Source organism: Emys orbicularis, chromosome 8 (genome assembly GCF_028017835.1).
Source record: "Emys orbicularis isolate rEmyOrb1 chromosome 8, rEmyOrb1.hap1, whole genome shotgun sequence".
NCBI classification, from domain to species: Eukaryota; Metazoa; Chordata; order Testudines; family Emydidae; genus Emys; species Emys orbicularis.
Window position 1 is genome coordinate 39291824 of NC_088690.1, and position 27588 is coordinate 39319411.

Genomic DNA, 27588 nt, shown 5'->3' on the forward strand with positions numbered 1-27588 from the left:
TGTATATGTGTAGTCAGGATTATTTTTTCCAATGGGCATTACTTTGCACATACCAATGTTGAATTTCATCTGCCATTTTGTTGCAGAGTCACTCAGTGTAACAAAAGTAAGCAATGTAAGTTTTTGTTTTTTTGTTTTTATTTATTTGGGTTTTTTGGTCGGGTGGAGGGTTTGGTTCTTTAATATTTGTTCTAATAAAACTGATAAAAATCACATCATTTCCCTCTAATCCTTTTAACTCCAAAATGCTGATATTACAGCATTAAATTCCCAATTTAATTGAAATTAAACTCAGGCTTTTCTTTTCTTTTCATTTCATCCTATTTCTTGATAATTTTGCATTTAGCTCTTCTGAACTCTGTTATTTTCTAATCTTTTGAGTATAATTCAATGACGTTACAATACAAAAAAAAATTTCCCATTGTCTTATGCAAAGGTCATATTCCATTATAATGCAGGTCTCTTCCTAATATAGAGATACAGGGTCATAACAAAGTACACATCAAAGTCCTGCTTTGGGCCTTGAGCCTAGTCACCTTTGAAAAGTGTTCCCTGCCTACAACTCACAGCAGACAATGTTACTGACTCTCTTGACTGATCCGAGGTCATAGGTTTTGAGTTGATCATTCAATGATTATCTTCGTACTTTCTCAAGGTTGTTTTTTAACCACCTCAGAAACATAGCCAGGTTGGCTGAGAACATTGATTAACAGGAAGTCCCTTTAAGTACCAGTCAATCTCTGACATTTCTCAACCTTGTCACTATATTTCTTTATTTTCTAGTAATTTAGAGTACAGGATGCAGCAGTATGACTTCTCATGAGGTCTATCCTTTTTTTTTTAGCATGCCCCTCAGATTCTCAGACCTCAACACCAGCTTCCAAGAAAAAATAAAAAGAGTGTCAGTTTTAAGATTAATACAGACCTGTGAAACTTTGAACAATAGGGGAGACATTGCCAGTCTCCACCCTCTCCAGGATATTCATTTAGAGTAGATGAAGCAATTTATGGGAATAATCCTATTTTCAAATTAAACCTTTTAGTGTCTGAGAATCTATGGCCCAATTTTCAAAGCATCTGTAGCTCTTCTGAAAATCTTAATAACAGCAATACGCTTTATTTTATGTTTCTGGAATCATTGCCCTCGAGGGATTCAAAAATCAGGTTTGATATTTTATAAATAAAGTTTATATCTGTAAAGCACTTTGCCAAGATATTAATCTAAAAGATTAATATATGGAGATATACCAATCTCATAGAACTAGAAGGGACCTTGAAAAGTCATCAAGTCCAGCCCCCTGCCTTCACTAGCAGGACCAAGTACTGATTTTTGCCCCAGATCCCTAAGTGGCCCCCTTAAGGATTGAACTCACAATCCTGGGTTTAGCAGGCCAATGCTCAAACCACTGAGTTATCCCATGGATATGGATATCTATGTGAGCATACTTGTATTCACACATACATAGAGTAGAAACATTATTTGTTCTTCCTCTTATATATCTTATACCTTATCTATACATAATATATATTAGGATTTTGTACTGCTTTCCATCACCATAATGTTTGAGTGACTTCCATGTAAAATATATTGGCAATAGTAAAGCCCCTAGTGCATTTCATGTATCTGACTCATATAAAAAGTTCTTTTGACATGGCTTTTTTGTATATAATACACACACACATTAATATCAGCAATAACCAAGGTTGCCTGATACTTCCAATCATAAGTCCCTGATTTCAGTTGCTTATAACTTTGCAAAACTTTTAACACGATAGCAGTCTTCAAATACTTGAATGGCTGCCATAAAAAAGATGGAGAAAAGTTGTTCTCTCTTGCCACAGAGGGCAGGACAAGAGACAATGGGTTCAAACTACAGCACAGCAGCTTTATATTAAATCTCAGGAAAAACTTCCGAACTGTAAGAACAGTAGGACAATGGAACAGACTGTCTCGGGAGGTTGTAGAAGCTCCTTCACTGGATGTTTTCAAAAGGAGGCTGGATGGCCATCTGTCTTGGATAGTTTAGACACAACAAATCCTGCATCTTGGCAGGGGGTTAGAGTAGATGACCCTTGTGGTCCTTCCTAACCCTATGATTCACGATCCTTTTGGCTGACATTTTTCATGTTGGGTGCCAACTTCAGACCCTGGGGTCTGATTTGCCGAAGTGTTGAGCATTCATAGCTGCAGTTGAAGTCAATTGGAGCTGTGCTTGAATATATAAAGTGCTATTTAATGGTAAATACTCTGAAAAATAAAGTTGTAGGCATCTCAAATTGGGCACTCAAAATTAGTGGATACTTTTGACCTTAATCTCTCTTGGGCCTCAATTTCCTATCTGTAAAATGAAAGTAATACCTTCTGACCTCACAGGGGCGTTGTGGAGATTAATGAATGTTTGTGAAGCATTCAGATATGAAAGTGAGGAACACCACAGAAAAGCCCATGAGGAAATTAATAAATCTATCCTCTGTGCAGGGTTTGAATAGTGTTCAGTAAATGAGGCATGGGGCCACATATTGAAGAATAAAGAGACAATGAAATATTGAATAGCTGCTCTCAAACTTTCCATAGATGTGCATAGGGGTACATGCCCTGACCCTACCTGGCACCACCCACGGGGCCGACCCAGAGATTTGTGGATTTGCAGGATTGAACCAGATCTGGGAAATTCACTACATAATACCTGGTGCGACACCACCAACCGTAGTCACTCTCACTTGCACACTAGTCCTTGATAGACTATGTGTGTTTGATGATGAATCATTCCCAGAGTAGGGCACTTAAATCCATTAGGGGCTTTTGAAAAACCCACCCATAAGAAATAAATTGCCCACAAGCATTGATCTTATAAGAGAGTTTCAAGGATAGTTAAAACCTTTGTGCTGACCGGACACTAAAGGCTACAGTAAAAAAGTTTGGATTTAGATTATTTCCCATTATTAATAATAACCTTCAATAAGGTTGTTGGAAAGCTATGTATCCCTTTCAATTGCTAGATCTCAAAAGCTTCACAAAGTCACCACCATCAAAAGACTAACATTTTTAACAGTGAGAGGAGAACTATTGGAATAATTTACCAAGGCTTGTGGTGGATTCTCTATCACTAACAAATTTTAAATCAAGACTGGATGTTTTTCTAAAAGGTCTGAGCTAGGAATTATTTTGGGGAAGTTCTATGGCCTGTGTTATATAGGAGTTCAGACCAGATGATCACCATGGTCCTTCTGGCCTTGGAATCTATGAGTCCTTATTTTCAGATGGGGAAAATGGGGCACAGAGAAGTCAAGTCAAGCCACATAGCAAGGCTAGATGTAGAACTCAGACCCGATTCCCAGCCTTATGTCCCTTCCACTCTATCCCATTTTACATTCTATTAAACATTTTTTTTTCCTTTTAACACATTCTCCCACATACTTTACTCACTGCTTTCATTAGGCCTTTCTGCCTGGGGACATTACTACTCTGTGGAAATTGGACAGACATCTAACATTGCCTCTTTTAATGGATCGGTCTTGCAATTTTCTTGTGTCTGAGGATTGCTTTTATCAGAGCACTTTAGAATGCCTTATCTCCTAATACCAAACACAGATCTGGGGCATTTTTTATTGCTAAAGTGTTAAATAATTGCCTCAGCCCTTGGTTTTGGGTGTGTTTGTATTTTTTTTAATTTTTTTTTAATAATGGAAATGCTACAACCTCAGTCAGGATAATTAGAATAACCCACAATATCAAGCTTTCACATGACTTGTCAGTAGATTTGGATTTATGTTTATACGGCTCCTTTTCTACAGAAATCTTAACCACTTGCACTAGACGTTTTCAAACCATAATGATTTCCTTGCAATGATGTGTATTTCTTTACAGGCTTTCTTGTTTAGTCACAGAAAGCGATAGTTTGCCTTTGCCAGGTTTTTTGCCAGAGAACATAAACAGCTTTTGCCCACAGGATCGGAAGATGATTTCCTCTTTTCACTTTTACTTTTGGTCAGCAAGTGGGCAGTTAAAGTTGGTGAGAAGTGCTTCAAGCGATTCAATGCAGTGTGAGAGCTGGCAATCAGCAACGAGTATAAATGTTTAAAGAATGCAACTATCTTATGAAAAGATAGCTGCGAAGTAGCTTAATAGGACTTGGAAAGAAAGCCTCCCCCTCCTTCTGCAAGTCTGGCACATATTTTTGTAATGATACAAATGGTAAATGCCCCAGCCCCCAGAGCTGTGTTTGGGAGTTCAAAATTGGGGGATGTTTCATTATGCAAGTCCATGGAACATTTTAAACAGTACCATAGTTCCCCATTTTCCCTTTCATGAGTTCAGTACCAAGTCTGAATGCATGAGAGCTCTGATGGAAAAGGAGGTCAGTATATTCATATTGTGACAGACCCAGACCAGTGGGGTACAGTAGAGGGCAAATATACTGGTCACTGGATGAGTAGTTTTCTGTTCCCTGAGTGACCTGAGTGACCAGAGCAGGGGCTGCAGTAGAATAATCAGGAACCTGCTAGAACCAGTTAAGGCAGGCAGGCTAATTAGGACACCTGGAGCCAATTAAGAAGAAGCTGCTAGAATCAATTAAGGCAGGCTAATCAGGGCACCTGGGTTTTAAAAAGGAGCTCACACCAGTTTGTGGTGCGAGTGTGAGGAGCTGGGAGCAAGAGGCGCAAGGAGCTGAGAGTGAGAGGGTGTGCTGCTGGAGGACTGAGGAGCACAAGCGTTATCAGACCCCAGGAGGAAGGTCCTGTGGTGAGAATAAGGAAGGTGTTTGGAGGAGGCCATGGGGAAGTAGCCCAGGGAGTTGTAGCTGTCATGCAGCTGTTACAGGAGGCACTATAGACAGCCTCAGGGCCCTGCAGTCCACAGGGCCCTGAGCTGTAACCCGGAGTAGAGGGCGGGCCCGGGTTCCCCCCAAACCTCCCAATTGACCTGGACTGTGGGTTCTCCCAGAGGGGAAGGTCTCTGGGCTGTTCCCCAACCCACATTGTGAATCTCTGAGGCAAGAAAATCCGCCAATAAGCGCAGGACCCACCAAGATAGAGGAGGAACTTTGTCACAATATATTTACAGACTTGGAAGCAGATTAACAAGATATGAAGAAAAGTCATCTCTCATTTGCTTTTAACAGTCAATGTGTTAAAAAAATAACATTACATGACTTCTGTGCCATAAAGCCTATTCATCTCCCAGTCACACCTGAGAATTGAGATGAGCTGAACAGTTCAGCCTGAACTGCTTTTCTATGTACCAAGGCCTCAGTTCAGGGACTGAACTGAGTTCACAGGTCTTTCTCCTGCAAGGTGAGATGATACAAAATAAAACAGATCAAGGAACTGCTATACTAGGGACACCAAACAGCAAATTAACCCACTGTATAGGCCTCACAAGCCCTCCATATGAACTCCCATTAGCTCAGGCCCATTAAGTCAGACATTTTAGCCTTCAGATCCTGCTAAGACCATTTTTTCACATGTAAATATTTGTACTCAGTTACTACCCCAGGGGAGTCTGTAATAGGATTCTTCACATGGGTGCCCTCCAAAGGGAGCATCATGCCTCCAACTTATGTTACAGAATTTATGTTCACCTTCTCTTTTGCATTATGAGAGCAATCGCTTCATATGGTTCACAATTTACTCTTCCCCTTATATGTCCATAATTCGTATCACTATAGCAGCCTTAACAGAGAAATTATCCTATATGCGTGTGGGGCTAAACACTATATAAATGTTTTTACAGATGGGAAAAGGATGTTAAATTGCAAAAGTAAACTGTTAGATTTCCCATCTTTCTTTATGTAAGCGGGGGAATGGTCCCGTTATTGTGGGGACCTTTCTGGCTTCTGCACTACCCCGGTGAAATGGGCTAGCGGAAGGATCTGAGTCCTCACGCCCACTTCCTTTACCCAGAGGCCTCCCTGCCCTCGAGGACTCCCCTTCCACTCTCCTTTGTGGCAGAGTCCTTGTAACCCCAACAAGGCTGGGCCCAGGATTCCTGGGGGGCTCGACCCCCAACCTTATCATGGTCACTTAGGGCAGGGACTAGGGTGTCCCCACTCCAGGGTACTCTCTCTGCACTGGACACTTCCCTGACCCACTGATCATTACATACGATTTAAAGCAAATACAATTTTATTTAATCAGCAATTAGTTTTAAAAGGAATACGGAAAAATAGGAAAGGTTAAAGGAAAACACATCACCCCGCTCTGTGGCAGGGAACGTCACAAACAGTGTCTCTGGAATGTCAGGGCAGTTCACAGTCTGTTCCTTGTAGGTCCCAGGCCTCCTTCTCAGGCCCTGGCTGTGCTGCAGGGAAGCTGTGGGTTGGACACTTGCTCTGGTGGTGGCCACACACCTCTGGGCTTTTGGGTCGTGGTACCCTTCTTCCCAGCGTCAGCCCTCCCCACGCCCCCGTCGGGTTAAGATCCCCCTCCCAGTCTGGCCTGCAAGGACCCTTGGCTGGGGGTGTCTTTCTGCGCTGAGCCCTTTGCCCAGGGTCCTCCCTTGGCTGGCCCCAGTTGCTCACCGCACCCGGCTCCAGACTGCTCCAGCTCCAGCCCCACTCTGCCTCAGCACTGATGCTGCTGCTCTGCCTCCAGCCCCCTGGGCTGCTTCTCTGGCCCCTCTGGCTGCAGCCCTGCTCCCAGCACAGGATCTGCTCTCCCTGGGCTGTGTCTCTGGCTCTGTGGCTGCAGCCCTGCTCCCAGCACAGGTCTGCTCTGTGGGCTGCTTCTGTGACTGTGCTCCCAGCTCTGACCTGCTTCCTGGGCTGCTTTTCTAGCCCTTCTGGCTGGCACAGCTCTGCTCCTCAGCTCAGCTTGGCCCCTGCTTTCTCCTTAGCTCGGCCCCACTCTGTCTGACCCAGGCAATCCCACACAGAGGATGGAGGACAGGACCCCTCTGGCCTCCTGACTCCCTGATTAGCCTGCCCGCCCTGTCAATCAGGCTAGGGTTACCATATTTCAACAATCAAAAAAGAAGACACGGGGTGCCGCCCTAGCCCTGCCCCAGCCCCGCCCCCTCCCACTTCCCGCCCCACTCAGAATCCCCCTACCTGTCCCCTGACTGCCCTCTCCTGAGACCCCCCCCACCCTAACTGCCCCGAGGACCCCACCCCCTATCTAAGGGCAGGTCTTCACTACGGGGGGGGGGTCGATTTAAGATACGCAAATTCAGCTATGCGAATAGCGTAGCTGAATTCGACGTATCGGAGCCGACTTACCCCGCTGTGAGGACGGCGGCCAAATCGACCTCCGCGGCTCCCAGTCGACGGCGCTTACTCCCACCTCCGCTGGTGGAGTAAGAGCGTCGATTCGGGGATCGATTGTCGTGTCCCGACGAGACGCGATAATTCGATCCCCGAGAGATCGATTTCTACCCGCTGATTCAGGCGGGTAGTGTAGACCTAGCCTCAGTCTCCCTGCTCCCTGTCCCCTGACTGCCCCAACCGCTCTCTACACCCCCTTCTCCCGACAGCCCCCCTGAACCTCCAACCAATCTACCCCCCCTGTTCCCTGTCCCTTGCCTGCCCCAACCGCTCTCTACACCCCCTTCTCCTGACAGCCCCCCCAGAACCCCCGACCAATCTAACCCCCCCGTTCCCTATCCCTTGCCTGCCCCCCCCCCAGGCCGAGGGAGAGCTGCGAGCTCCACGTGCAGCCAAACACTGTGACGCTGCTCTGCGGGGGAGGAGGGAGCGGGGGAGGGGGAGGAACTCTGGCTGCTAGAGGCCCCAGTGGCTGCGAGCGGCTTTCAATCAGGCCCAGCCATCCAATCAGCCGCGCTGCACTCTGCATGAGGGGAAGGGGGAAATCCCGGACATTTCTACTTTATTAGAAATCCCCCCCGGACGGCCATTTAAAGCTGAAAAAGCCAGACATGTCCGGGGAAACCCGGACGGATGGTAACCCTAAATCAGGCTGACCTGGGGCATTGGCTTCTCCCCATTGTTCCTGGGGACTGTCAGTCTCAGGGTCCTGATTTCCCATCAACCCTTCTTCTTTCTTTTGGCACTGGGAGTTAGCACACCAAAAAAAACCCTCACTGAGTTTTAGTAAGGGGATAACAGTCCTCTTACATTTAGCATGGCTCAACATTTCACTCATGGAATTTTCTTCTCCATTCACCCGCCCAGGTAATGGATCCTGAACCCATGTGTTCAGTCTGCTAATAAAAGGTTCCTGGAAGTTTAAGTCCTCACAGTTCTCTGATCTGCAAAATTGTTCACAGAACTCAAAGAAACTCAAATTATTTTCCTGTTTAATATCATAAGCAATTTACTTACAGCAGTTACTAGTGTCTTATTAATGCTAAGCACTTTTCTCAAAGCAAACACCAATAGCCTAAAATACACTGGCAATCTGCTGACAAGGAGGTAACCTATTCTATCTTTAGAAGTCTGTTCCAACAATATGATCTCCTCCATTAGAACTAAACCTTTATCAACCAGTTCCTTAGGATGAAAGCTGAAACTGGTAAGCAAGTATCAGCACTTGCATTCACATTGGTTTCATTAAACTTTTTCCACAGTCTCACTTAGCTATCAAATCTCCTTACCGACCAGTTCAAAATTTCCAGCAACCTATCTGCATTAATCAGGTAACAAAATCACACTCCCTATCAACTCAATCTCACCCAATAGTACCTTCAGATGGGATCCATGCTAATCTTTTCTTTTGTGTAACATTCCTTCTTGGTTCCTGCAGAAGTGCCTACCCAGCCCTCCACGCTACTTTCCCTTTCTTCCATCAACCAGACAGATTTTTGTAACCTTTCCCTGCTAATAATTAATTCCTCATCTCATCTTCCTATTCTTTCAGTTCATAGAATCATAGACTCTAAAGTCAGAAAAGACCATCATGATCATCTAGTCTGACCTCTTGCTTATTGTGGGCCACATAACTTTGCCCACCCATTCCTGTAATAGACCCATAACTTCTGTCTGAGTTACTACAGTTCTCAAACCATGATTTAAAGACTTCAAATTACAGAGAATTGGCCATTTATGCTCCTGCAAGTGACCTGTGCCCCAGGCTGCGAAAAAACCCCAGTGTCTCTGCCAATCAGACCTTAGGGAAAACTCCTAGACCCCAAATATGGTCATCAGTTAGATCCTCAGCATGTGGGCAAGACCCACCAGCCAGACACCTGGGAAAGAATTCTCTGTAGTAACTCAGAGCCCTCCCCATCTAGTCTCTCATCACCAGCCACTGGAAATATTTGCTACTAGCAGTCACAGATTGGCTACATGCTATCGTACATAGTCTCATCATACCATCCTCTCCATAAACTTATCAAGCTCAGTCTTGAAGTCAGTTAGTTTTTTTGCCCCCACTGCTCCCCTTGAAAGGCTGTTCCAGAACTTCACTCCTCTGATAGTTAGAAAACTTTGTCCAATTTCAAGCCTAAACTTGTTGATGGCCAGTTTATATCCATTTGTTCTTGTGTCCACATTGGTGCTTAACTTAAAGAACTCCGCTTCCTCCCTGGTATTTATCCCTCTGATGTATTTATAGAGAGCAATCATACCTCCCCTCAGCTTTTGTTTTGTTAAGCTAAACAAGCCAAGCTCTTTGAGTCTCCTCTCATAAGGTAGGTTTTCCATTCCTCTGATCATCCTAGTAGCCTTTCTTTGTGTTATGCTCATACAAAGCACATGGGATCTTTATAGAGGAAGGTAAATACACAGCATTTATTGAGCATACCACAGTTAGCATATGCTTCAGTCACACACACACACACACACACACACACACACACACACACACACACACACACACACACACACACAGAGTCCTGCCAGTGATGTTTATAGTTACCAGTCCAGAGTCTGGATCAATCTAGTGGCCAGCCAGATTGGTCGCAGAGGGGAGCGGTCGATGCTCCTGGAGTGTGGCAAGACGAACCCAAAGTCCCATGGCCAAGCACCCTGTTCTTATAGGGTTTTTTCTCTGTTGAAGCCTATGGATTTTGCTGTGTCAGTTTGGGTACGTCTTCACTACCCACCGGATCGGCGGGTAGTAATCGATCTAGCGGGGATCGATATATCGCGTCTCGTTAAGACGCGATATATCGATCCCCGAACGCGCTCCCCGTCGACTCCGGAACTCCACCAGAGCGAGCGGCGGTAGCGCAGTCGACGGGGGAGCCGCGGCCGTCGATCCCGTGCCGTGTGGACCCTAGGTAATTCGATCTAAGATACTTCGACATAGCGTAGCTGAAGTTGTGTATCTTAGATCGATCCCCCCCGCAGTGTAGACCAGCCCTTTGTGACCAGTTACTTCTTAATTGGTGTAAACATTCCAATACACCTCCGAGAGGGTCATCCTGTCCTTTGTTCTGATTTAATCAATTGTCCTTAGGGGTGCCAGCCTTCACCTCAGGGTCGTCAATCTGCCCTTCATTATGGATGCGCGTTGATGATTCTTTGATGTCCTTTAAGTCTCTTCACTCCTTCTTCCTTGACTCTGGCTATAACAATGGCCTTCACACCTTATCTTTTCCTGATGCATACATACCTCATTCACACAAACAGATTGAGAATACAAACAGTAGTATTTTATAGCAAACAAAAAGGCATTGCAAATTAAACCTTGCTAAATTTTACAATCAATAACCAAGACAATTTACATTGAGACCCAGGCCTTCAATGTTCCTCTAATCTACTTAACATAGACACAATAGAGAATCCTGTCTCTTACTTACTAAAACCTTAAAACAAAGAAATGTATATTTAACTAGAGTGCCTATATTGCAATACATATAGGAAACCATAATAGACATTATAACTTATCCTAAAGCAAAAGGGTGACCATAATCAGTCATAAGGATTGTTCTGGTCTGTCATTCCTTTCTGCTATTCAAAAAGGGTGGCTGACAGGATGAAATCAAATCATACATTAATTCTCATAGTATAAAATCCAGCTCCTACATTTGCACCTGTTCCAGTTTGAATTCATCTTTCGTAAACATGGGAGACCAGTTAGATAATTGCTCCCCTTTATTACCAAATCTTTACCTGCAGCATTTACGTATTTCATTCTCCCTTTCCAATTCCGCACGTGTCAGCTTCAAAGACTCTTTATTCATCCCTCATAAAATTGCATTCTGTTGCAACAGCTGGTCACATTCTCTTACACCATACCACACTACCCTTGTTCCTTTCCCTCCACCACCACAGGTTTAGAGGCCAAGCTCTCTTTTTCCCTTTTTAACACATCTATTAGAAAAGCCAGGTTTCTGTTCTTAGAATTGCAACTAAACCCTCATTTGCCTTTTTCAATGCATCTCTCTCCTCTTCTTTTGCATACATTCCCTCATTTCTATCTGTAAGGAAGCCACAACACTGTTCAACTGACTGCGTACCTCAAAGGGACCATCCAGTACTGGAAGCAGTCTGCAATTTTTTCTGATAGTTTAAACCAATAAAAAACTGTTAGCTGCCACAGAGCCAAAATGGGTACCAGATGCTTTGCCTTGTTACATTTCTGATACCCTTCCAAATTAGCATAATTCTGTAGTATCAAATCCCCCAATTCCAAGTCCTCCTTATGTCTAACTCAGCATCACTTGGAAGGTTCTGTTATAACCATGCTATTGTTCTTTTGATAACAAATTATTGCCTGATTCATGATCCTTCAACTCAGTTGGTTCAATTAATACAGCAAGAGTACAATTAAAAATGATTAAGCTACCTGTCCTGCACCTTGGCATTACACTAGAGCTGTTGCATGCCCTTTAGCCCTATTCTAACTTTTTCTTTTGTACCACATTGTTAGAAGTGCCCCACACATAACTCTATAGAATCCTGAAAAATGTTTAAAAGTTACCAAAACTGCAAAGCACAAAAGAAAAGAAAAGAAAAAACTGAAACAATTAAAGAATAAAAATGCCCATCACACCTGAAATAAAACAAGAAATAAAATCTTCTCAGGTGATTAAATTTTTCTGAATACTTTTAAACAGTTTTAGTCACACACTAAGCTCAACATGTTCAAGGTTCCCAAAATGAGAAAACAATCCTTAAAGCAGATCACAGTTCCTTATGGGTCAGCTACCACATTTTGAACTATTTACTCTTTCGAGCCTGCCCAGGGCAGTCTTAGGCCTCAATCTAGCAAAAGACATGAGCACACTGTGACAGGTGTATAAAGCCCACATGGAAGAGGTGAAAGAGTTGCTTTGGGATGGAGCAGCATTATCTGACACACCTGCAAGTCATTCCAGGAATGGAGGAGGAGTTTAAAAAGAGGAAGTGCCACGCAGCAGCAGACAGTGGTAGAAAGGGAGCAGGCTGTTGAACTTTCTAAGAAGGGGCCTTGTAGCTAGCAGAGCTTCTACCCTTGTGGAAAAGTAGCATAAATCACCTGGGCTTAAAAGGGGGAAGAAACTGTATCCTATAGCTTGTGCTGGACACCCAGTGAACCATGGAGTGGATTGTGGTCCAAGGAGAGGCCTGGCTAGAGTTGCTGGCAAGTTTTTTTCCCTGCAATCTCTTTTGCTCACCTTGGATTGTTTGTTTCACTCAGAACTCTGAAAGGGGGAGAAATAGTCAGAAGACCTTGGCTGGAGGGCTGAGAACCTGCCATCTCTAGATAGGCATTAAATGCTTTTGCTGGAAGGAGTGGACTTGTGTGAATGCACTTTCCATGTAACATCCAAAGGGGGTGCTCTGATGGAGACAGATCCTTGACATGCATATATACTGTTAAGCATGTGCGTAGTTCCGATTACTTATGTATATATAGTTATGCACCTGCGTAAGTGCTTTGCTCAAAGAGGCCTTAACATTGTGATGAGGTGACGGTGTTAAGGAGCTAGCAGAAACTTCCCTACACTGTTACAACATTAAACAATTCATTGTAGTTTTGTGTAAAAGAAAGCTGGCCTACTTTTAACATAGCAACCACAAAATAATAGCTCTTCTGAACACTTGCAAAATGTACAAAGCAGATGTGGGCCTCTAAAGCTGTGGAAATGCCTGGCAAAAGGAGGAAGTAGGGAAAATAACCATAATTGTAACACAATGGCAGTTAGAATTCTGAGTATTCAGAAGTGAAATGAGTATGCACATAGGGAAAGTTTTTCTTATCTCTTCTATTTAGTTAAGCCCTTCAGAGGCGACAATGTTGTTTAAAAAGTCTCCTGCTGGTACCAAGATTCTTTCGTTTGAAAAGGAGGAGACAATCCACACTTGGATTTTGGCTCAGTGTTGATTTTTGATATAATTCCTGTTGTTTAAACAGACAAACAGAAAGGAGGAAACGCGCATAGTGTCTCAGTGGTGCCAGCCTCATTCCCATGCTGCAGATAGGACACAGACTGGCCAGTCACAAAACGGTTTGCTTTAACCCGTGGACTCCAATTTGCTTCATGGATCTGGGATACCATCTGGCTGGCATACTCTGGGCTTCTCCCACTGGTCCTCCTCCATGCTGGGGCAAAAATTGCTCATGCTGTCTTCAGCCTACCATGCTAGTGAGGGGGATATTATATAGTTAAATTTAATTCCAAGGCTGCACAATCAGGCCTGGTCTACACTAGGCTTTTATGTCGAATTTAGCGCCGTTACATCGAATTAACCCTGCACCCGTCCACACCACGAGGCTACTTAGTTCGACATAGAGGTCTCTTAAATTCGACTTCTGTACTCCTCCCCAACGAGGGGAGTAGCGCTAAATTCGACATGGCCATATCGAATTAGGCTTGGTGTGGATGGAAATCGACGCTAGTAGCTCCGGGAGCTATCCCACAGTGCACCACTCTGTTGACGCTCTGGACAGCAGTCCGAGCTCGGATGCTCTGACCAGCCACACAGGAAAAGCCCCGGGAAAATTTGAATTCCTTTTCCTGTCTGGGCAGTTTGAATCTCATTTCCTGTTTGGACAGCGTGGCGAGCTCAGCAGCACTGGCAACGATGCAGAGCTCTCCAGCAGAGATGGCCGTGCAATCCCAGAATAGAAAGAGGGCCCCAGCATGGACTGATCGGGAAGTCTTGGATCTGATCACTGTGTGGGGCGATGAGTCCATGCTTTCCGAGCTGCGCTCCAAAAGACGGAACGCAAAGATCTATGAGAAGATCTCTAAAGCCATGGCAGAGAGAGGATACAGCCGGGATGCAACGCAGTGCCGCGTGAAAATCAAGGAGCTGAGACAAGGCTACCAGAAGACCAAAGAGGCAAACGGACGATCCGGATCCCAGCCCCACACATCCCGTTTCTACGAGGCACTGCATTCCATCCTAGGTGCGGCCGCCACCATTACCCCACCACTGACCGTGGACTCTGAGGATGGGATATTGTCCACGGCCGGTTCCTCGGACATGTTAGCGGACGGGGAAGGTGAGGAAGGAGATGAGGAGTACGAGGCAGTCGACAGCGCTTACCAAGCTGATTTCCCCGACAGCCAGGATCTCTTCATCACCCTTACAGAGATCCCCTACCAACCCTCCCCAGCATGTAACCCGGACACAGATTCAGGGGAAGGATCAAGCAGTAAGTGTTTTAAACATCTAAACATTTATTTTTAACAAAACTGGAATATTAAGAATAAGAACAATGTGTTCTTCATGATTTCTTTACCCTGGGCGCTTAAGTATTCAGTTCCAACTATTTAAAAAAAATCTAACAGTGTCCGGTTGTGCATGATTCTGCTGCCCAAGCTGCTCCACTCTTTAGTCCCTGCCACTGCAGCTATATTAAAATGCGGTCTATATGACCGGGGATGGAGCTGAAATCCTCCAGGGACATCTCGACGAAGCTCTCCTGGAGGTAATGGGAAAGCCTGTTCATCAGGTTCCTGGGGAGAGCGGCCTTAGTGGGTCCTCCGAAGTAGGAGACGTTCCCGCGCCAGGAGATCCTCAAGTACTCCGGGATCATTGCCTTGCACAGCATGGCGGCATAGGACCCTGGTCTTTGCAGGCTTTCCCGAAGCATCCTTTCCTTATCGCTGTCCGAGATCCTCATTATTGTTATGTCGCTCATGATGACCTGCTTTGAATTAGGTAGGGTACTGTTAGTATTGGGACTGCTTGCAAGTTCCTTTACAGAACTGTAACCCCTGGTTTACAGCCACGCGGTGGAGGCGGGAGAGGGGCAGCATACAGGGATCTTTCCCTGGGACATCCGCGAGGGGGTGGGACAGGGCCAGAGTTCATGCTTGGCCGATTGCTGGCAGCAGAGACTGGCATTGCTTTCAATGTGAATGGAGGCCAGTGGGACTACTAAAGTTTTAAGCAGCCACAAGTCTACGGCTTACCATGTCTGCCTGCTACAGAAATTCCGGTGTCCTGCCCCGCTTCCCAGATCGGCAGTGCAAGACCCCAGGCACTGAAGGCGAGGTCCGAAAATTCGACCTTGTCCTGAGTGCGCATGTGATAGGTGCGGTGCATGGTCTTGTTCACAGAGAAAGACTATGTTCTTTGTTCACAACTACATTTATGTTTCGGAGGAATTCACTACCTTTTTCTCATTCCCACAGCCACATCTGCGACTGTCTCCCAACCCAGCCTGGCATCACACTCCCAGAGGCTAGCGCACAGTAGGCGGAGGAAGAAGAAGACGAGAGAGGACATGTTCTCAGAACTAATGGGCTGCTCCCGAGCCCAGGCAGCACAGCAGAACCATTGGAGGGAGAATTTGTCCCAAATGCACCGGACACACATGGAACGTGAGGAGAGGTCGCGGCAGGAAGACCAGCAGGCGACTCAAATGCTGCTTGGACTTCTGAGGGAGCAAACGGACACGCTCCGGCGCCTTGTTGATGTTCTGCAGGAACGGAGGCAGGAGGACAGAGCCCTGCTGCAGTCTATCAGTAACCGCCCTCCCCCGCCACCAAGTCCCATACCCCCCTCGCCCAAAGTCCAAAGAAGGAGGGGCGGCAGAGTCCGTGAAAACTCTCACTCCACCCCTGCAGACTGCTCAAGCACCAGAAGGCTGTCATTCCCCAAAATTTGAAAAGTCCTTTCCTGCCCGCCTCACCCAAGCCCCCGTCCAAGTTTCACCCCCCAGTTTCATGTGTGGTTGTTAATAAAAAATACGTTTCTGTTCATTACTGTTTCAATCATGTTCTTTTGTGGGACAGTCTGTCTGAAGGGGGGGAAGGGGCTTGGTAATTGGACAGGACAGTCACCTTTAGCAGGGTACAGAGGCGGGGGCAGGTCCAGCAGCAGGGCACATACACAGTGCAGTGACTAGTTACCCTGGTCAGTCTGGGAGGTGGTTTTCATGTTCTGTGCGTGGGGGGGGGGGGTTGCTCTGTGACTTTGTGGCGGGGGAGGGCAGTTCCAGATGTTATGCAGCGGTCCTTGTCCTGGATCACAGAGCCACGCAGCAGGGGATCTGTAACCCTCCTCCCCCTGCCATAAAGTCACATAGCCCCCACATACACGCAGTCCCCCTCAGGAGGGCTGGCAGGCTCCGTTGAAACAATCAGTCCGCCACTGCGAATCCTGTCATTCCTGGAGTTTAGAAGGATCATTTGCATCAGTACACTACACCCGCTCCCCACCACAGTCTGCGTCCCAGGTTTAAAACATTCCCGCAAAAACAGTAATAAAGACAACGGTGTTCATTAAGAAAATAAAACTGATTTTATTTTGTTGGAAGGGGGTGGAGGGGGTCTGTAACTGGAGAGGATAGTCAACATTAACTGGGTAAAGAAACGGGGGCAGGTTCAGCTTCTCTGTACAGAAACTTAAAAGTCACTGGTTACCCTGCTCACTGTGGAACCTAGCTTTCAAAGCCTCCCGGATGCACAGCGCGTCCCGCTGGGCTCTTCTAATCACCCGGCTGTCTGGCTGGGCGTAATCAGAAGCCAGGCTATTTGCCTCAACCTCCCACCCCGCCATAAAGGTCTCCCCCTTGCTCTCACAGAGATTGTGGAGCACACAGCAAGCTGCTATAACAATGGGGATATTGGTTTCGCTGAGATCACAGCGAGTCAGTAAGCTTCTCCATCTCCCCTTGAGATGGCCAAAAGCACACTCCACAACCATTCTGCACTTGCTCAGCCGGTAGTTGAACAGTTCTTTTTCAGTGTCCAGGGCGCCAGTATAGGGCTTCATGAGCCAGGGCATTAGCGGGTAGGCTGGGTCCCCAAGGATCACTGTAGGCATCTCCACATCCCCAAGAGTTATTTTGTGGTCCGGGAAGAAAATACCTTCCTGCAGCCGTCTAAACAGACCAGAGTTCCTGAACACGCGAGCGTCATGAACCTTGCCCAGCCATCCGACGTTGATGTTTGTAAAACGTCCCCGATGGTCCACCAGTGCTTGCAGCACCATTGAAAAGTAGCCCTTTCTGTTAATGTACTGGCTGGCCTGGTGGTCCGGTCCCAGGATAGGGATGTGAGTTCCATCTATAGCCCCACCGCAGTTTGGGAATCCCATCGCGGCGAAGCCATCTATGATGACCTCCACGTTTCCCAGGGTCACTACCTTTGATAGCAGTACCTTAACGATTGCGTTGGCTACTTGCATCACAACAACCCCCACGGTAGATTTGCCCACGCCAAACTGGTTCGCGACAGACCGGTAGCTGTCCGGCGTTGCAAGCTTCCAGAGGGCTATGGCCACTCGCTTCTGGACAGTCAGGGCTGCTCGCATCCGGGTGTCATTGCGCTTCAGGGCAGGGGACAGCAACTCACAAAGTTCAAGGAAAGTCCCCTTCCGCATGCGAAAGTTTCGCAGCCACTGGGATTCGTCCCAGACCTGCAGCACTATGCGGTCCCACCAGTCCGTGCTTGTTTCCCGTGCCCAGAATCGCCGTTCCACAACATCCACATGACCCATTGTCACCGTGATGTCCTCGGCGCTGGGTCCCGTGCTTTCTGACAGGCCTGTGCTACTCTCAGACTTCAGGCCCTCACCGCGGTGCCGTAGCCTCCTCGCCTGGTTTATCTGCATCTGCCTCTGGTAAAGGTGGATGATAACCTGCGAGGCGTTGACAACGGCCACAACTGCAGCGATGGTCGCAGCGGGATCCATGCTCGCAGTGCTGTGGCGTCCGCACTGGCACTGACCGGAAAATTGCGAGAACTGATTTCCCGCTGGCGCTTTCAGGGAGGGAGGGAGGGCGGTAGTGACGGACGGATGATGACAATTACCCAAGAGCACCCTCGACCCTTTTTTTTTACCCAGAAGGCATTGGCGGCTCGACCCAGAATTCCAATGGGCAGCGGGGACTGCGGGAACTGTGGGATAGCTGCCCACAGTGCACCGCTTCCAATGTCGACGCTTTCCCCGTTAGTGTGGACTCACAAAGTCGAATTACTGTCCTTAGTGTGGACACACACGTTCGACTTTGCAATATCGATTCTACATTTTCGATTTAAGAGAAATCGAACTACCCTCGTAGTGTAGACATACCCTCAGACTCAGACAGAAGACAAAAAAGAAAGTAGAAGATAGAGAAGAGTGGATACAAAGTGACACACAAGGGAGGCAAAAGCAGGAATCTTAAACCTCACACCCTAGATGTGCCTTATAATCTTCCTGCTGGTCATGGCAAGGCTATGTGGTGCTGCGTCTGAGGAGCATACATTGGTGTCACTCAGGCTGCAATGGGTGCCCCAGGAACAAAGAGAAGAGATGCATAGGTAGGCAAGCAGGCAGCCCTGTGCATGTGAGCTGCTCCCCCAACCAACCATATTAAGAGCTTCAACAGAAGCAGAAAGGAAAGATGGGTGACTTTCCATGTGCTGTCTTTCCACAGTGCAGCAGGAGGTTTCTAGTGTGCAAGCAGGCATAGGTGCTGACTCTGTGAGTGCTCCAGGGCTGGAGCACCCATGGAAAAAAAAAGAGGTTGCTCCACATCCACTGGAACCCCTATGGGTCAGTGCTTCCCCCCCAGCATCTCCTGTCCACTGGCTGCCCTGCCAATCGGCTCCTCCCCCCCCTCCCAGCACCTCCTGCCCACCACAGATCAGCTGTTCCGCAGCATGCAGGAGGCACTGGGCGGAGGAGCAAGGGCAGGAAGAGTTGGGGGAGGGGTGAAAAGAGGTGGGGCAGGGGGAGGGAAGGGGTGGGAGCTTGGAGAAAGGGGTGGAGTGGGGGCGGGGCCTGGGACGGAGTGGGGGTGGGAAGAGATGGGGCGGGGATGGGGGCTTGGAGGAAGGGGTGGAGTGGGGATGGGGTCTGGGGAGGAGCAAGGGTCAAGCACCCCCCAGCAACTAGGTAAGTCGGCGCCTATGGAAGTAGGAGTGGGGAGATGGAACTAGAGTCTTGCTTCATCCACACTGATCCTCCGCTCCTCTGCCCTGCTTCCACCCTGATATAGATTGGGAAAGACTGCATTATCTGAGCCAGTCCAGCTACTCTCTCTGAGAGCAGAGGGAGTTAAGACCTATCAGGTAATTTGGGATCCATGCCACCCACAAACAAGAGGCTTTTATGGTTTTCTGTTGCTCTGATGTTTTGTCCCTGAAAGCAACACTCAGAGTTGACAACATACAAAAGAACATCAGAACAGTCATACTAGGTGTCAAGGCTGTATCCCCACTTTGAACTTTAGGGTACAACTGTGGGGGCCTGCATGAAGACTTCTAAGCTTAACTACCAGCTTAGATCTGGTCCGCTGCCACCATTCCCAAAGCTAATTCCCTTCCCTGGGAAGCCTTGAGAAACCTTTCACCAATTCCCTGGTGAATACAGATCCAAACCCCTTGGATCTTAAGACAAGGAGAAATTAACCATCCCCCTCCTTTCTCCCACCAACTCCTGGTGAATACAGATCCAAACCCCTTGGATCTTAAAACAAGGAGAAATTGACCATCCCCCTCCTTTCTCCCACCAACTCCTGGTGAATACAGATCCAACCCCCTTGGATCTAAAACAAGGAAAGATCAATCAGGTTCTTAAAAAGAAGGCTTTTAATTAAAGAAAAAGGTAAATATCATCTCTGTAAAATCAGTATGGAAAATAACTTTACAGGGTAATCAAAGAGCTCAGAGGACTCCCCTCTAGTCTTAGGTTCAAAATACAGCAAACAAAGATAAACACTCTAGTAAAAGGTACATTTACAAGTTGAGAAAACAAAGTAAAACTAAGACGCCTTGCCTGGCTTTTTACTTACAAGTTTGAAATATGAGAGACTTGTTTAGAAAGATGGGGAGAACCTGGATTGATGTCTGGTCCCTCTCAGTCCCAAGAGCGAACAACCCCTTAAACAAAGAGCACAAACAAAAGCCTTTCCCCACCCCAGATTTGAAAGTATCTTGTCCCTTTATTGGTCCTTTGGGTCAGGTGTCAGCCAGGTTACCCGAACTGCTTAACCCTTTACAGGTAAAAGGATTGTGGAGTCTCTGGCCAGGAGGGATTTTATAGTACTGTACACAGGAGAGCTGTTACCCTTCCCTTTATAGTTACAACACTAGGTAAGACCAAAGGTCCATCTAGCCTAGTACCCTGTCTTCCAGCAGTGGCCAATGCCAGATGCTTCAAAGGGAACGAACAGAACAGGTAATCATCAAGTGATCCATCCCATCACCCATTCCCAGCTTCTGGCAAACAGGCTAGAGACACCATCCCTGCCCATCCTGGCAAGTGATGGACCTATCCTCCATGAATTTATCTAGTTCTTTTTTTAACCCTGTTTTGGTCTTGGCCTTCACAACATCCTCTGGCAAAGAGTCCACAGGTTGACTGTGCGTTGTGTGAAGTAATACTTCCTTTTGTTTGTTTTAAACCTGCTGCCTATTAATCTCATTCTGTGACCCGTAGTTCTTGTGTTATGAGAAGGAGTAAATAACACTTCCTTATTTACTTTCTCCATGCCAGTCATGATTTTATAGACCTCTATCATATCCCCCCTTAGTCATCTCTTTTCCAAGATGAAAAGTCCCAGTCTTATTAATCTCTCCTCAGATGGAAGCTGTTCCATTCCCCTAATCATTTTTGTTGCTTTTTTCAGTACATTTTCCAATTCCAATACATAGCACTACAGGACTAGATTTTTAATAGAAGGTATCATGGGCACACTTGCAATATTTGCATCTCCCACACAGGTTTTGTGACTGCAATGGGTTCACATACATTTTGTGGATGGAAACTCCTTCTGGTCCTAAATGTAAAGTATTAATTTAGGCAAAGAAATCGGGAAAGCTGCAGAAGAAACACTGCTGAACTTCCAGGGCTTTTATCAGTTCCCATGGTAATGGTTATTCTTTTTAGGAAAATAAAGGAGAAAGATCCAGCATTATGGGTTTAACTCAGACAAAGGCAACAAGCTACCCTTTTACTGATACAGATGATCAGGGTCTGCAGTATGATTATAGTGTCTCCTTACAACTTCCAAGCATGATGGAATTTAGGGCCCATATCCACTTCAAGTCTAACTTGGCTGTCCAACACTTTGGGGATGTCTGTTTTCTATCACTGTTTGTCCTTGTAGTGTAGATGGGACAACACTTTGGATGATAGAAATGCCCCCAAAATGAGCACACTCTGCAAGAGTCCCAGTGTGATTTTTTGGGTTCACTGCTGCAGTTTAGCTAATTGGAAAGAGCAGAAATAGGGAAATTCTATGTACATTGCATAGAGCTAGGTGAATACTGCAAGAAATTGCCGTGAATATTCACTGAACATTTAAAACATATTCACTTAGCATGCTCTTATAGTCACTTTCCACAGACATCCAAGCGAGTGAATTTACTGGCAAAACTTAACCAAAACAGTGAATTTTAAGTGAATATTGCAGTATAATGATGTGGCTTAGGTATCTATTCAAAGCAGCATGAATCACAAATTTCTAATATCAAGTGCTAGCAAAAGACGACTCACAAACCAGCTTCAGAACAGGAATTTTAGAAAGAAGTTATTCTTCATTGATTCAGTATAACGAACACATTCAAGAAAAATGACAGTGTGTTTGTGAACACTTTGTCCCAAATTCACAATGGTACTTAGGCACCTCGCTCCCATAGGTTCCAATCAGGAGTTAGGTGCTTAAGTATCTTTATGAATTTGGGCCTTTGGGTCTGATCCAACTTTGCCAAGTCTTTCCATTGAGTTTATTAGGCTTTGTTCAGACCCTTTGTGAGCAATCCCTGAGCCTAGACTGTAACACACATTATTTATAATTACCCATTCAGACGTTGTATTTAACAAATATGCTGCAAGAATCACTTAAAATTCATTGGGTTGGTGAACAGTCTTCATGATAATTTTGCAAACTAGAATATTCATGGAAAGGGAACACAAGGCAGCCTCCGACACATGGTAAGCAAATTTGTTAACAAATTTAAATGAATATTCTGTTTGGTTTTTTTCAGAATTCATCCAGATCTAAAGTGTACTGAATTTACCTGCTTCTGCTCTCTTCAGTTAGAATCACCTACAACAGTGAATGCAAAAAATAGTACACTGGGATTCTTGCTGAGTTACTCACTTTGGGGTGGGTTGCTGTGACCCAAACTATTAGTATTTTCTTTGGCATCAGCACTTCCTAGAAAAACACGTTATTTTTAAAAAAATTCTAGACCATGTACTTTAAGGACACCAGGAGCTGAGGCAAATGTGAAGGGGACATGCTGTACACAGTTATTATTATAGGAAACAGAGATCAGATATAACAAGGAAACCCTCACATCCCTAATAATTGAGAAATTGGCACCAGACATTGTTTGTTTAAGCCATACTGTCGCCTGCCGCTATACGTCTACCTTGATCCATATACAACTTGACCCTAGACTTCTGGTGTCCATAACCAGTAGTTCTGGTTCTCATTCAGTTGAGCCATTAATAGCTCGGATCTGTAAGAAGTTCAGCCAACATTCAAGCTACTTAAGAATGGCTTGCTTACCCAGTCTGAAAGAAAAAAATTTGGGCTTCCTCAAATTTTAGGGAAAAAGTGCTTATATGCCAAATATAAAAACAAAAAGTTTGTTCTATGTCCTTTAAGCACTGTTTAATCCCTCTGAGATGGGATTAAATGCAGAAGTTATATAACTGTGCCTCCAATATCACAGCTCTTCCATTTGCAGCACTGTCAAAGTTTAACTGAGCCTAAAGACAAAGGATGAGTCCTGTTGGCCATTTACCCAGCTTTGTTAGGTCCCTCTGAAGTTCCTCACACTCTTCTCCAGGTGTGACTAACTTCAGTAATTTTGTATCATCTGCAAAGATTGCCATCTCACTGCTCACCTCCATTCCAGAACACTAATCAATACATTGTCCACACAGGAGGAATTAATCTCTCATCTGCTAGTGGCTGCTTGATTATTGGTAGCCTCTCATTGGAAAAAGAAAGAGCCTAACCATCAAGGAATGGTTAAAAAATATGAGAGGTTTTATATGGAAAAATTAACACACCAGTTATGTACTCAGCAAAATAGACAGGTGACAGATAGATACATAGATATTGGGTTACCTTTTATTCAGTACTCAAAGTACATTTATCTGCAAAAGAGAAAAAAAACAAAAACAAAAAACAAAACCCAGTATACCTGTCCAATTTTTTTTTAATATTAAAATTTGATAGACATACTTGGTCTGCTAAATGTGTATAGAGCGATTTTACTCAAGTTAATAAAGTCACTAGAAACGACGGATGTTGTAATGATGCTCAATCTGTAATACGGTTATTCCCTGTTAAATAGAAAGATCTGATGACTATATTCTTGTATAATGTCCCTTTAAAAAAAAGCTAACTGTTGTAATGATTGTTTTGTTTCTAAGTATCAGAGGGGTAGCTGTATTAGTCTGTATCCACAAAAACAATAAGGAGTCCGGTGGCACCTTAAAGACTAACAGATTTATTTGGGCATAAGCTTTTGTGGATTAAAAAACCCACTTCTTCAGATGCATGGAGTGAAAATTACAGGTAAAGGCATAAAAATATATTGGCACATGAAGAGAAGGGAGTTACCTTACAAGTGGAGAATCAATGTTGAAGGCTAATTCAGTCAGGGTGGATGTGGTCCACTCCCAATAATTGATGAGGAGATGTCAATACCAAGAGAGGGAAAATTGCTTTTGTAGTGAGCCAGCCACTCCCAGTCCCTATTCAAGCCCAAATTGATGGTGTTAAATTTGCAAATGAATTGTAGCTCTGCAGTTTCTCTTTGAAGTCTGTTTTTGAAGTTTTTTTGTTGAAGAATGGCTACTTTTAAATCTGTTATAGAATGTCCAGGGAGATTGAAGTGTGTCTGATTTGTGTCCATGGATAAATGGATGGTTAGGCTCTTATCCATTTATCCATGGACACAAATCAGACATCAGGAATGGTAATATACAAAAGCCAGTAGGAGAACACTTCAGTCTCCCTGGACATTCTATAACAGATTTAAAAGTAGCCATACTCCAACAGGCAACCTAGTGACAGAGGATGTGGAAAAAGCTAATGTACTCAATGCTTTTTTTGCCTCTGTCTTCACGAACAAGGTCAGCTCCCAGACTACTGCACTGGGCAGCACAATATGGGGAGGAGATAAGCAGCCCTCTGTGGAGAAAGAAGTGGTTCAGGACTATTTAGAAAAGCTGGACGAGCACAAGTCCATGGGGCTGGATGCACTGCATCCGAGAATGCTAAAGGAGTTGGCAGATGTGATTGCAGAGCCATTGGCAATTATCTTTGAAAACTCATGGCGGTCAAGGGAGGTCCCGGATGACTGGAAAAAGGCTAATATAGTGCCCATCTTTAAAAAAGGGAAGAAGGAGGATCCAGAGAACTACAGGCCAGTCAGCCTCACCTCGGTCCCTGGAAAAATCATGGAGCAGGTCCTCAAGGAATCAATTTTGAAGGACTTTGAGGAGAGGAAAGTGATCAGGAATGGTCAGCATGGATTCACCAAGGGCAAATCATGCCTGACTAACCTAATTGCCTTCTATGATGAGATAACTGGCTCTGTGGATGAGGGGAAAGCAGTGGACATGCTATTCCTTGACTTTAGCAAAGCTTTTGATATGGTCTCCCACGGTATTCTTCCAGCAAGTTAAAGAAGTATGGGCTGGATGAATGGACTATAAGGTGGATAGAAAGCTGGCTAGATGATCGGGCTCAACGAGTTGTGATCAATGGCTCTATGTCTAGTTGGCAGCCGGTATCAAGTGGAGTGCCTCAAGGGTCGGTCCTGGGGTCGGTTTTGTTCAATATCTTCATTAATGATCTGGAGGATGGCATGGGTTGCACCCTCAGCAAGTTTACAGATGACACTAAACTGGTAGGAGTGATAGATATGCTGGAGGAAGGGATAGGATACAGAGGGTCTTAGATAAATTAGAGGATCGGGCCAAAAGAAATCTGATGAGATTCAACAAGGACAAGTGCAGAGTCCTGCACTTAGGACGGAAGAATCCCATGCACTGCTACAGACTAGGGACCGAGTGGCTAGGCAGCAGTTCTGCAGAAAAGGACCCTAGGGGTTACAGTGGACGAGAAGCTGGATATGAGTTAACAGTGTGCCCTTGTTGCCAAGAAGGCTAACAGCATTTTGGGCTGTATAAGTAGGAGCATTGCCAGCAGATCAAGGGACATGATCATTCCCCTCTATTCAGCATTGGTGAGGCCTCATCTGGAGTACTGTGTCCAATTTTGGGCCCCACACTACAAGAAGGATGTGGAAAAATTGGAAAGAGTCCAGCGGAGGGCAACAAAAATGATTAGGGGGCTGGAGCACATGATTTATGAGGAGAGGCTGAGGGAACTGGGATTGTTTAGTTTGCAGAAGAGAAGAATGAGGGGAGATTTGATAGCTGCTTTCAACTACCTGAAAGGGGGTTCCAAAGAGAATGGATCTAGACTGTTCTCAGTGATAACAGATGACAGAAGAAGGAGTAATGGTCTCAAGTTGCAGTGAGGGAGGTTTAGGTTGGAAATTAGGAAAAACTTTTTCACTAGGGGGGTGGTGAAGCACTGGAATAGGTTACCTAGGGAGGTGGTGGAATCTCCTTCCTTAGAGGTTTTTAAGGTCAGGGTTGACAAAGCCCTGGCTGGGATGAGTTAGTTGGGGATTGTGTTGTGTACTTGGTTGTCGTGGTAATAGAACCTTGTTGTTGCTATGGCAACTGAGTTAGATTATTAGGGGATAGCCCAGCCAGGTTTGGCTGGTTTGGTTAGTTCAGTGCTTGGCAATAAATGGCTGCTTTTAAGGTTCACAGTGTCTCAAGTGATTTCTTCCTAAAACTGCTGCCCCAATAACAGAAGGAAGTAGAAGTCAAGGTACAAAAAAAAATAAAAACAAAAAAAACCCTTTTTGCTGTTGGAAGGGGGTGAGAACTGACTTGTTTACACTCACTGTAAAGCGTTTTGAGCTTTTTGTTATTGCAAATGACATTACAGAAGAGAAGAAGGTGCCAATATTCTTAAGTGTTGTAGGGGCTAAGACCTACTCCTGCTACGCAGTTTACTACACCCTGTTAAGCTTGAGACCAAATCTTACAGTGACGTTGTGGAAATCCTGGGGTCCCATTTTTCTCCAAAAACGCTGGTAATTGCTGAAAGACATAGGTTCCACAAAGGAGACGAAATGAAGATGAAACAGTTGTACAATTTGTAGCAATTTTGAAAAGGCTTGTGGAACACTGTGAATTTAAGGAGATGTTAAATGACGCCCTACGTGACAGATTAGTGTGTGGCCTGCACAGTGAAGCTATACGGAAGCAACAGAGGCTCAGCTTACCTTACAGAAGGCTGTTGATATTGCGATCTCCATGGAACTGGCTACAAAGGAGGCACAATACATCGGTGCATCCCCTAGGGTGCATATGGTGTCACAAGAACCTACCCACAAAACTGTGCAGAGTCACGAATGTTACTGCTGTGGTAAGCCGGGTCACCATGCATCAGAATGCTGGTGTAAGGACCTGGTGTGTCGACATTGTGGCAAGAAGGGACACATTGAGTATGCCTGTAAACAAAATAAAAAGAGGCCTGTGGTCTGGCCAACCAAAAAAGGGAAACCTGCATACCCTAGAGCAGACCCAGGATGACCAAGGAGACACCTCATCACAAGAAGAAGTGCCACTGCACGTTTTGTCTTTGGCCGTGGGCTCACATGAATGCTGGGTAACCCCGTTGTTGTACGGCAAACCTATACCCATGAAACTGGACACCGGTGCAGCCATCTGGCTGGTCTCCGAGACTGTGTATAAAGAAAAGCTACAGCATCTTCCGCTTAAGGCAACAAAAACAGTTCTGAAGACGTATATGGGAGAAGCTGTGCCCATGTTGGGCACTATTGATGTTAAGGTGGAGCTCAATGGACAGGCTGCTAAATTGCCACTGTTTGTGGTGAGAGGTAATTACCCGGCTTTAATGGGTAGGTCTTGGCTTAGGAAGATTCAGCTGAACTGGGCAGAACAAGGCCTGGAAGTGGACTGAAACCTGTGATGTTGCATTTAACAAAGCTAAGGGTGCATTGCTAAATTCTGAAGTTCTGACGCACTTTGATCCATCCTTACCCCTACAGTTGGCCTGCGATGCCTCCCCTTATGGAGTGGGAGCATACACGTCACTCATTATGCCTTTGGGAGAAGAGAGACCTATTGCTTTTGCTTCACGCACTCTAAGCAAAGCAGAAACTAGCTATGCCCAAATCGAACGTGAGGCATTGGGAATCGTTTTCGGAATTCGTAAGTTTCATCAGTACCTGTTTGAACA

At 45.4% G+C, this 27588-nt stretch overlaps 1 protein-coding gene across 1 annotated transcript in view; it reads right to left on the reverse strand.

Annotated features, from left to right (window-relative positions):
* VCAM1 (vascular cell adhesion molecule 1) overlaps positions 1-26671 on the reverse strand; it is a 67890-nt gene extending 41219 nt beyond the window's left edge. The window contains exons 1-2 of the mRNA XM_065409375.1: positions 26609-26671; positions 26369-26510 (exon numbers count right to left, since the gene is read on the reverse strand). Of these exons, the coding sequence (XP_065265447.1) occupies positions 26369-26510; positions 26609-26671 (205 nt within the window). The remainder of the gene's footprint in view (positions 1-26368; positions 26511-26608) is intronic.
* Between the last annotated feature and the right edge of the window lie 917 nt (positions 26672-27588).